Raw genomic sequence first — 12,041 nt, forward strand, 5'->3', positions numbered from 1 at the left:
AAGTTGGAGAGTCAACCTGTATCTACTAACATATTATGACGGACGGGTTTCCTTCGCCACGTGTCACTTTCTGCGTGCTTTGACAAAGGACAAAAAAAATTAACTGCCTATCGCTTTGCACTGGATGGCGGCTCTGCAAACCTTTTAATTGCGCTAGTGGTGGCTCTGGCTCTGCAATGCTTTCAAGTACACATTGAAGTACAGCAGGGAACCTCGGACCTCAGTACCTCACCTCATATTCCTTGCTCACTTCCCTGCTCTCCATGAAGTACAACAAAGAGAGAGAGAGGAAGAAGAAGACGAAGAGGAGTTCGAAGGTCTGTCTCTCTCCCCCCCCCCCCCCCCCCCCCTTGACGCCACTGTCCACACGTCAGTGTCTCTCCTGCTCTTGCATGCTGCTTCGTCTGCGTCTCTCCAGTGGCGCAAATGCTTCGCTATCAGCTGGATGGTAAGCAGAACTGACAAGAGCACGCACCTACCTGCCCCAAGCAGAGTCCATTCCCGTCGCCCCAGGCCTGCCAGACCCAAGCTAGATGGCTTTATGGCAAGACTCGCTGAGCTTGCTTGCCTACCCCAAGCAGAGTCCATTCCCGTCGCCCCAGGCCTGCCAGACTCAAGCTAGATGGCTTTATGGCAAGACTCACTGCTAAGGTCGGTTGTTGAACGCTGGTGTGAAAGCTTGCTTGACAGTGGACATGGACCGTGTGCAGTCATTCATTGACCCGTGCTGTGAAGTCCTAGGCTCCGCGATTGTTGTCAGTATGCGTATTCGTATGTGTCTCCTACATTCACCAAAGAATGTATGTGAGGGTATTGTGTGTGTGTGTGTGTGTGTGTGTGAGAGAGAGAGAGAGAGGACACGATCTTTGTACTTCCAGCGAGCAAGAAGAGCTTGCTGCTGAGAATCTTTCCAGTTCTTTTTGGGCGATCATGCTGGGCACGTCGAGCTCCGCCACTGCCTTCAGAGCCATGGGTAGGCTGCAGAGAGTCGCCACCTCCATGGTAAACCCGCCTCTAAGTCAGGCTTAGCCAATGGTAAACATGACCCATAGCGCCATGGCCATTTGCATGGCAGCGTATTATGGTGCACCCGCCCTTGTATTCTTCACCACTTGACGATTCCATGTGTGTGTGTGTGTGTTTTTTAGAGAGACACATGCAATATGGCAGAGAGCTCTCACTCTCTCTCTTGGACCTGAGAGGCTGCATGCCGGAAACGACTGCCGATGTCTCCTCGCGCTGCATGGCGGGAGCTCTCGCCTAGGGATTAGGGTGCAGTGAGCCGTTCCTCGCACTGTCATGCACTCCACACCGCAACAAAACTCTCTCTCTCTCTCTCTCTCTCTCTCTCTCTCTCTCTCTCTCTCTCTCTCTCTCTAAGCATCATCCGAATGTAACTTAAAAATCTATATTTTTATTGTAGGTAGCAAGTGTGCAAGCCAAGGAGAGTGGAGTCGTGCTGTGGTGAGGCAGTTCAACCAGGTAGCGTAGCCAGGTAAAATATCGTGGCTAATTTTTATTTCAATTTAATTATTTGATTTGTTGATTATTTGAGAGAGAGAGAGAGAGAGAGAGAGAGAGAGAGAGAGAGAGAGAGAGAGAGAGAGAGAGAGAGAGAGAGAGTTGTCAAGTGACCGGAAATGGTAAATTAAAATAATCCATATCCATAAAAATGCAAGATAGAGAGAAAGAAAAGAAATGATATTAACGTCTTCAAAAGGCTAAAATTCCTATGAGACCAAACTGTTACATAATTGTGACTATAGAGAGAAAGAAATGAAATGAAATGAAATGTTATACTAATGTTTTCAAAAGGCCAAAATGATCTATGAGACCAATTTGTTACAAAATTGTGAATGTTTTGACCTAAACTTAGGTAAATTAGGTCAAAAGGCCAAAATAACCTATGAGACCAAACTGTTACAAAAAATGTGAAGATAGAGAGAGAGAGAGAGAGAGAGAGAGAGAGAGAGAGAACGAAGTCTAATGAAATGAGATGTTATATTAACGTCTTCAAAAGGCCAAAATCAACTATAAGTCCAAACTGTTACAAAACTGTGATTCTGATACCATGTCTGGGTGCTAAAAGACTAGAACAAAAATACTACTACTACTAGAATCCATCCTCATTTGCACTCTAGATATCGAGAGAGTATGGCTCAAATCCTCTGTTGTACTCTCTGCTATGTAGCCCCATAGCTACATAGCCGTCTGGATCTCCATAGCTCCTGTGCTTGACCGAGAGAGAAATAAAATGAAATGAAATGTTATATTAATGTCTTCAAAAGGCCAAAATGACCTTTGAGACCAATTTGTTACAAAATTGTGAATGTTTTGACCTAAACTTAGGTAAATTAGGTCAAAAGGCCAAAATAACCTATGAAACCAAACTGTTACAAAAAATGTGAAGATAGAGAGAGAGAGAGAGAGAGAGAGAGAGAGAGAGAGAGAGAGAGAGATCGAAGTCGAATGAAATGAGATGTCATATTAACGTCTTCAAAAGGCCAAAATCAACTATGAGACCAAACTGTTACAAAACTGTGATTCTGATACCATATCTGGGTGTTAAAAGACTAGAACAAAAATACTACTACTGCTACTAGAATCCATCCTCATTTGCACTCTAGATATCGAGAGAGTATGGCTCAAATCCTTTGTTGTACTCTTTGCTATGTAGCCCCATAGCTACATAGCCGTCTGGATCTCCATAGCTCCTGTGCTTGATTGAGAGAGAAATAAAATGAAATGAAATGTTATATTAATGTCTTCAAAAGGCCAAAATGACCTATGAGACCAGAGGGTTACAATGTGTTGAATCTGATACAAAGTCAGAGTAACAAAATGAAATGACAAAATGATAAAATGATAAGATAAAAGTACTATGGGATCCTAAACTGGTAGGCGTGAACTAAGCACAGAGAGAGAGAGAGAGAGAGAGAGAGAGAGAGGGGGGGAGAGAAAACACACACACAAACACACATAGAGAGACAAAGAGTTGAAAATGAACTGAGTTTTAAGGGTACTTACACACATACACGCGTGCATGCTACACAACCACACACAAACAAAGAGAGAGAGAGAGAGAGAGAGAGAGAGAGAGAGAGAAAGAAGAGAAAAAGACCAAAGTGAATCAATTATAGGTGAGTGAGATAAAGCGAGAGACAACAATGAAATGAGTAATGGTAATGTGCTCAGAGAGAAGAAAAAGACCAAAGTGAATAAAATTATAGGTGAGTGAGATAAAGAGAGAGACAACAATGAAATGAGTAATGGTAATGTGCTCAGAGAGAAGAAAAAGACCAAAGTGAATAAAATTATAGGTGAGTGAGATAAAGAGAGAGACAACAATGAAATGAGTAATGGTAATGTGCTCAAAGGAGTACATCCATGTGCCCCAAGACAAGATTAAAGATAAGAGAGAGAGAGAGAGAGAGGGAGGGAGAGACATAGGGAGAGTTAAATGTGAGTAATAATTCCATCCAAAGATGTAGAGTTTAATGTCATAGAGAGGGTTTCCAAAGATCTCGAGCTTGATGTAAATGCCTAGAGCAATTTCAATAGACCTTAGAGATTCATGCGTAGTCTTGAAAATCAAGGCATGATACTCAAAAGGCAATCCCAAGAGAGCCATAATACTGAACCAAGGTGGGATATTTGTCTTCACCCTAATAAGGAAGAGGTTTTTAGGGTCGTGTCTATGGAAGTATTGAAAGATCTATCTAATGATAGGCCCTCCAAATCTAGCTATGCTATTCCAGTGATAATTAGCATAACCAGTTTGTCACTCTCTACGAATAGTTTCAAAAGAGTGCCTTGATGTATGAAATTCAAGAGGGAATTTGGATAATCAACACGTTATTCTTAATAATAAGATAAAACACCTGATTATTATATACATTATGCCGAGTTTGATAATTGTGGGAGGAGATGATGTCCCAAAGAGGCAAGGACTGATCTGTTTTCCATATGATGCGAACTGAGGGCTTCTCTCCTGATGCAATTACATATGCATTACAGCTCAAATTAATCCATAGTTTGATCACCAAAATGTGACCACATGAATAGAAGATCACATGAAATCATTATAGATTTCAAAAAGGGTTGGATAGAGAGAATAACATGTGTGATTGAAAGATCTAGTACTACTTCCGAACCCTATAAATTTTAGATATAGAGTGCGAGTGAGAGAGAAAGAGGGAGGGAGAGGGAGAGGGAGAGGGAGAGAGAGGGATGGGAAATAGACCTAGAAACAGACTGATTTAAAGAGACATATTGTAAAGTCAAGTTTTGTGGATGAAATCCTAGAGCAACTACACTTACAATGTCTCTCTTTTTTTTCATAGGAACTTTATGGCACCTAGGGTATCTGCTGAATGTTTTGGTCGTGGATTGGAAGCGATGGAGATAGGAATGGATCATACAATGATTCACTACTCTCCGGAAAACAAAGCTGACTTCTTTCAAAGCATTGTTCGAGGTTCCTTTCCGGATGTTACTATAGAAGAAGCTTGGAGAACCTACGATCGCACTTCCATGACTCGAGATGGGACACCCTTTCACCAGGTGTTTGTCAGAATCCAGAATGATCCCAATCAATGGTTTTGCAACCTATGCCTTTTGCAAATTCGAGTAAATATGGGATACTCATATGCCCTCTACCTTGATTTTGAATTAGGTTGTTGTTCTATATCTGAAGTTTATAGCAAAATTAATGCGCTAAAGAGCATTGTAGGACCTGATAAGATAGAGAATCATAAGGAGTTTATTTTCAAGCGTCCCAATGCTAAACGCTCTTTTCCCATTTTCAAATGTAGATGGGGTTGATCATGTATTGAGCAAAACTTTTATCTACTGAACAAAAGTGATTCATGAGCATTTTGGTTTGTTTTCCACTTCTCATGCAATCCTTTGTTGTTTTTCACATCTAGATAGAGATGATATATTTTTTTGATTCTAAAATAGCAAGCATTAAAAAAGTGAATATTCTATGAGGGTTATTTTTATTTTCCAAGCATTCAAACATTCTCTTTGGTTGTCACATTTCTCTTTGCAACTACTGTAGTTTTTTGTGTACAATAAAATAGAGATTAGTTGTGCCATTCCATTGGCTATTGCAACCAACGGCTTGATATCTTCTGGGATATCTGGAAGTGCATCAGTGGGTGAAGAGGAGATATTGTCATCTCTTTCTACTATTCGCAATGTGCGTGCAACAAAGAGAGCAGCTCAAAATGTCAGGAGGAATAGTGCATCTGCTAATGAACGGGAGATACTTTCATCTCTTCATATTCTAAATGTGCGTGCGGCTAAGAGAGCAGCTCAAAATGTCGAGTGGAATTCTAAGAAGCAAATTATTGAAACCTTGCTCGAGATCAAAGCCTCTTGCAATAAGATGGAGACAATGCAAACCAATGTCTCGGATGTGGTTGAAACTTTAAGCTCTACATTGGAGATTGAAAGTGGGATACTATGGAAATTGCGAGAAGAGACAAAAGCATCAAACTTGCAGAGAGTAGAGAGTGAGGCATACATGAGAGAGAAACTTTCCAAAGTTGAGGATTCTCAAAAGATGATATTGGCATCTATTGAGAATCTTCGAAAAGAGGCTTCCCGGAGTCAACATGAATCAAAAGGACGAATGCAAGCCAATAATCTACGACAAATCGTGCCAGGATTGAGAAGTATTGTCAACAAGATCGGTGCTTTGACAAAGGTTCAAGGTTCAAGACTTTCAGATATCCGAGGTACCTCAAATAAATTAAATGATTTGGCTAGATTAGTTCGACCAAAGCAGCGTCAAGTTTCTCAACGACCTAATCCTACTAATTGTAGAAATATGTAATGTTATGCTATATCTTCATTAAGTGTACTTTTTAATTGAGTCACTATCAACAGTGTCAAAAGTATTTAGTCCTACTAATGGTAGAAATATGTAATGTTATGTTGTATCTTCATCAAACTGTACTTTTTAATTGAGTCACTATCAATGTGTCAAATGTATTTAGTTTAGAGGATATAATTAGATGTTCCTTTTTATATTGATTTTCTATTATGCATAAGAATGTCCTTTTAGTGATTGATCAAAATTATAGCAAGTATATTATATTTATAATATGAGATCTATTTGCACTTGATTTCATAGATGGTATCTGGACCACGTATATTATCACCTGGTCATGCACAACGTAGTCAACTGTGTGATGATTCCCAAAAGGTGAGACGGCAAATAGCATGAGAGAGAACAAGGCATTCACTACAAAGTACTATTGGAACTTTATTGGAGTGCAATGAAAGGTAGAGCATGCATGATGTACATGAAGGAAACACTGAAGCCATGGATATGTTGGGACAACAATGAACATAGTAGAGGGAAACTATTCTAAAGTAGAAAAGCATCGTTTGTCCATCCGCTTTGAATATCCAACGTCTCTCCTTTTACATCACAAGTCTATGGCACCAATTCTATCCAAAAAGTGTGTGTTGCACAAATTAGGAAGCTTAGATTTTGTTTGCTCCAAATGTGGAGCAAAGGCATGGAAGGATGAAGGAAAGACTATCCAAACATTTCTTGGTAAATATTGTTGCTCTGATGGAAGAGTTCGATTACTTCCTTTGAATGAGCCACCAAATGAATTGAAAGATTTGATGAGCTCAACCACAACAAGAAGTAGACAGTCCTTACAAAACATTCGGGGATATAATAATGCATTGGCATTTGTGTCTCTTGGTGCCCATATCGATGAGACTATTAATTATGGTGGGAGAGGTGTATACACTTTTAAGGTTCATGGCTCTGTCTATCATAGCATTGGTTCTTTAGCGCCTGCTGAAGGAAAAAATGAAGTTCCACTCTTTGCACAATTATATTTTTTGATACCGAACATGAGTTGAGTAACAGATTGCATCATGTTTCAAATTTAGATCGTAGTATTCTAGAGTGTTTACAATTGATGATGCATAGAGTAAATCCCTATGCAAATGCTCTACGATTTGCTGCTTCTTTGTCTGGAGATGCTATTGTACCCAATATGAGGATGGTTATTACGGAGCATCGTTGTGATGGTTGGCAATATCTTGCTCCAAGGGGTTTGGAGGTTGCTGCAATTATGCTAGGACAAGGGGATGATAGAAATATTGGCTATCGCAACATTGTACTGAATTTTTGACACGGGGACTTGAAAAGAATCTCTAGCATGCATCGAGCTTACATATCCTTATTGTATGTTTTATTATTTCCAAGTGGAGAGGATGGGGGGCATCTTTATTTACAGACTACCGATGGAAAAAAAATGAGTCAAAAGCAATTTTATGTCTTTCACTTACAAATAAGAGATGATATCGTGGAGTGTCTTCTTCGAGGGGGTAGGCTATTACAATAGTATGTCGTGGATGCTTATAGCACTCTAGAGGAGTCACGGATTTTGTGGATGCAAAATAACCAAAAAACACTTCGTGGTGAAGTGTACCAAGGATTGGTTGACATGGTTGAGGCTAGAGATGGCTTAGAGAGGGTTGAAGGTCAAAATGTTGGCCGTAAAATTGTTTTTCCTTCATCTTTTGTTGGAGGTCCAAGATATATGTGCCAACTATTTCAAGATGCAATGGTAATTGTTCGTAGTAGGGGTAAACCAGATCTCTTCATCACATTCACATGTAATCCACGCTGGAAGGAAATAGATGATGCATTACTACCTGGACAAAGTGCTTTTGATCATCCTGATTTGACTGTACGAGTGTTTTATCAGAAGTTCCAAGATATGATGCATTTACTTATCAAGCAAGTCGTATTTGGGGAGGTGATTGGACATGTTTCAATGATTGAGTTTCAGAAGAGAGGTCTTCCTCATGCTCATATATTGTTGATACTTGCATCCGAATATAAACCCATAAATACATTACACTATGACAAGTTGGTTTGTGCACAGCTCCCTGACAAGAATGTGTTTCTAGAATTATTTGATGTAGTGAGTCGTTGTAATGTTCATGGGCCATGTGGTCCTTTAAACCCAAGTTCTCCAATGATTCAAGTTTCCACAAACATTTTCTACGTCTACAAATGTAAACGAAAGTGGATATCCTATGTATATGAGACGAGATGATGGAAGGTTTGTTCCGTCTAAAAATTATAATTTAGATAATCGTTGGGTTGTACCTTATAGCCCTCTCTTATCACTAAGATACCAAGCCCATATTAATGTGGAGATCTGCTCAACTGTCACTGCAGTGAAATATATTTATAAGTATGTCTACAAGGGACATGATCAAGCCAGTATTGTTCTTCAAGATTGTGAAGGAGCTACTGATGAGATCAATAGTTATCTCAATGCACGTTATGTTTCTGCATCTAAGGCTATGTGGAGAATATTTGGCTTCGATATGCATAGTGAAAGGCCAGCTATTCAACAGTTGCAAGTACACATTCCATTGCAGAATATGGTTACATTTCAAGATGGTATGCTAGAGTATTATTGCAAGATGATGAAGAATGGTCACTTTGCCTCCAAGAGGCATCTTTTTTTCAAAATGGAATGCAGTTGAGACAACTGTTTGCAATCATATTAGTCTTTTGTGAGCCACTTCATCAAGCTGCTCTTTGGGACAGGTTTTGTACTGAATTTTGTGAGGACTATTTTTATACCCTAAGGATGCGTATTTTAGATGCAAGCGTGCGATTTGATGTGGCAAAAAATCAATCTTTGCTTCATATAGAATTCTTGTTGCAACAACATGGTAAGAGACTTTGTGATTATATAGACTCAACAATGGTATCCTTAAGTGAAAATGGTGTTATGGCTGAAGAAACAATGTTCAACATTGATGAACAGTGTAGTATAGCATATTGTATGGAGACTTCCTTAAATGAGAATCAGTGAGATGCTTACCACCAAGTGCTACAAGCTGTTGACACACATTCAGGGAAGGTATTTTTCCTAGATGGTCCTGTGGCTCAGGAAAAACTTACTTATATAATGCACTTCTTTCATGAGTGCGAGGAAGTTGTAGATCGGGTATTGCAGCTTTGCTTTTGAGTAATGGAAGAACTGCTCATTCTAGGTTTAAGATACCTTTGGAGCTTCACTCTGAAGCAACTTGCAATATAAAGGTAAATAGTCAACTTGTAAAACTTCTAAGGAATGCAGATTTACTTATATGGGATGAAGCTCCCATGACACATCGCTATACATTTGAAGCAGTGGATAGAACTTTAAGAGATATTATGCAGTGAGATACTTTGTTTGGTGGAAAAGTCATTTTGCTTGGAGGTGACTTTTGATAAATACTACCTGTTGTACCAAAAGGTAGTCGTATCGACATTGTAAATGCTTCATTGAGTCATTCTCACATATGGAAATATATGAAGATACTGAGGCTTACCAGAAATATGTGTATACTTGATTGCGGTTCAAATTCACTTCAACAAAGTTTTTCCCATTGGGTGCTTGATATTGGCAATGGGGTTATGGATGATGGAGGAGAATCAAACAGAGTCAAAATACCTTCACACATGATGCTTCCAGGAAATATTTTGGCAGATCTTCTAAGCTTTATATATTGAGATTTGTGTCATGTGCAAGATCATGCAACTTTTTTCAAAGATCGAGCAATACTTGCTCCGCAGAACAAAGAGGTGGATTTAATTAATGACTATGCATTGCAAAGAATGCATGGAGATTCTGAGTGCAGATTCAATTTGTATGTCAGAGGAAAACACACATTTGTACACAATTGAATATCTAAATAGCCTTACTCTTGGTGGTGGTTTTCCACCTCATGCTTTAGTATTGAAAGAAAATGCTCCTATCATGGTGCTGCAAAATTTGTATCCAAGACGTGGATTATGCAACATAACCAAATTGATATGCAAGCAATTTTATCATAAGGTAATTGAAGTAGAGATAGTTATAGGATCGAATATTGGAGAGAGAGTTTTTCTTCCAAGGATTGACTTTATTATTGGAAACCATCAGGGGCTTCCATTTCAAATGAAGCATCGTCAGTTTCCAATCAGGCTTGCTTTTGGGATGACTATCAACAAAGCACAAGGGCAAACACTTGGAATTCTTGGTCTATATCTTGCATCATCGATCTTCTCTCATGGACAGTTGTATGTTGCAATGTCACGTGTACAAAGTGCAGCTTCTATGAGGATTGTTGTCAATACTGAAAACACTCAAGCGGAGTGTTACTACACTCCAAACATTGTATTCAAGGAAGTATTACAACTAGCGAGCTCATAACAATAAGTTCAAATTGACATTGTGGCTCTCACTTAAAGTCAGACACACTTGATGTTAAATTTTATTCATATCTCTTAGATCAAAGTATTGCCCACAGATGGATCCTCTATGTAGTGCCTCAGGTCACATCACAGAATTCATTCGAGGTATTTATCTTCTTTTTTGAATTAGTTTATTAACTTGACCTATTATTTTCTTGAGAAGATTGGCTTATACATTGACTTACTCTGTTGAAGATCCATCGCAATGGAGAGGAAGAGTTCCTACTATGTTTTTGATGATCTTATTTGATACAAATCATATTATATTGTAAGAGTTTTTATTTTTTATATATGGTTTATTGGTAATTTTAAGCTTTTATTTCTCTACATAATTCATGGATGCCTTTGCAAAGATCACTTCCATCAAGGTTTTATCATCGTAGGTCTTTATGAAATGCTATACTTAGGTAGAGATATGTCTATGGAATTTCTTGGATACTACCATGTTGCCTTTTTTTCGGACCACGAGCATCTTCAAATTCAAGTTAATATTTGGTTTGTGAGTGATGAGAGGCCAGTCACCCATGAAGCTAGTAGCATCTTTTGACGCTCCTTTTAACGAAAGCCATCATCGCAACACGTTATAATTTTTGCACTCCCAAATAGCTCACATTTACCCTACGTGCAACTTATTAGGAGGTTAATTAGTAACTTCTACTCACATATGAAGTCATATAAGAAAAAGCAATGGAGACAAAAGTTAAAAGTACTTCTTCGCGCAGAGCTTTAATGGAACCATCAAACGCGGACCCTACTGCCTTCGACTCATCCTCTGATCTATGGTGCTGGGAGTAGCAACACCCATCTATGGTGCTGGAAGTGGCAACACCCAGCTAGCTGTTGTATTGGCACCTTATACATGTTCACATGAAAGCAAAGAGCCATGAAGAAAAACCTACCTCATCGACATGGCGAGAGCATTCTTCAATATCATAGAGTCTGTAGGCCAAGCTCCTCCCTATTCATTCCAACAATAGAAGGTCAACAATGTCACTGTTTGCCTCATCGGCATGATGGAATCTACCTTCTTTTGCAGTAAATACTTTGCGCCTTCCCCGCATAGCAATCATAGCAACTTTGTGTGCAACAAGACCTAGTGGCTAGTTGAGTAGTATGTCCAGCTTCAACTACCTTACTTAGCTCATTTCTACATGCGCAACTAGTTATGACCAGCATTATGCCACTCCAAGTATAGCTCATGCAGATTCAACAACCCTATGCCCTCGGCCATCCTTCGATGTTCATGGAAATGATATATAGCACGTCCCATGCCTAATTCTCAAGATTCACACCAGTTATTTTCCACGCAGTATGCCCGCGTAGCAACAAGCCGGATAGAACCAAAAAGGAGTAGTGAAGATCTTTCAAACCCTGGTAATATTTTGTAGATCATCAAGCTAGAGAGTACTTCGGATGCTTGCCGATGTGATGAGCACTCCCAAAGCTCAGATATTTCGTGCGATCAACCCATGGCAGAGGTATGGTCTACTAGTGCTACTGAAGCAGAGGATATCAGATTTCAATTGATGATCAGTTGGTCTGATCTGTAGTCAAATCACCAAAACTCATTGCCTTTGCTGGCCCGTTCAGCACATTCTTTTGCTGATGCTATCGGTTGAAGTGAAGGATACACAAAAAACTGACGCTAAGCTTATGATGGATGTTATCTTGAAGTAATTAAGCCAGGGCCTTCAGTGCTAGCTGCTTGCACTTTTAGCAGAGAGTGTGAGGGATTTAGTGACAGACAGCTCAATGTTGAGGG

General features: G+C 39.5%; 1 protein-coding gene across 1 annotated transcript; it reads left to right on the forward strand.

Moving 5' to 3' along the window:
* Positions 1–7,481: 7,481 nt before the first annotated feature.
* Positions 7,482–9,226, forward strand: LOC147459272 (uncharacterized). Its single transcript, XM_086511567.1, has 4 exons — positions 7,482–8,058; positions 8,225–8,452; positions 8,563–8,869; positions 9,055–9,226. Exons 1-4 carry the CDS (start codon positions 7,482–7,484, stop codon positions 9,224–9,226), a joined length of 1,284 nt encoding a protein of 427 aa, XP_086367693.1.
* The last annotated feature ends 2,815 nt before the right edge of the window (positions 9,227–12,041 follow it).

Source organism: Adiantum capillus-veneris, chromosome 4, assembly GCF_014529385.1.
Source record: "Adiantum capillus-veneris isolate H3 chromosome 4, ASM1452938v2, whole genome shotgun sequence".
Taxonomy (NCBI): domain Eukaryota; kingdom Viridiplantae; phylum Streptophyta; class Polypodiopsida; order Polypodiales; family Pteridaceae; genus Adiantum; species Adiantum capillus-veneris.

Bases quoted from the DNA above. Each gene is read 5' to 3' on its own strand.
- LOC147459272 (XM_086511567.1), top strand. From the start codon at position 7,482: ATGGTTGAGGCTAGAGATGGCTTAGAGAGGGTTGAAGGTCAAAATGTT. The intron at 8,453-8,562 runs GTATGCTAGAGT...CAATCATATTAG, and splicing joins TATGGTTACATTTCAAGATG to TCTTTTGTGAGCCACTTCAT. The intron at 8,870-9,054 runs GTGAGATGCTTA...TGCTCATTCTAG, and splicing joins ACTTCCTTAAATGAGAATCA to GTTTAAGATACCTTTGGAGC.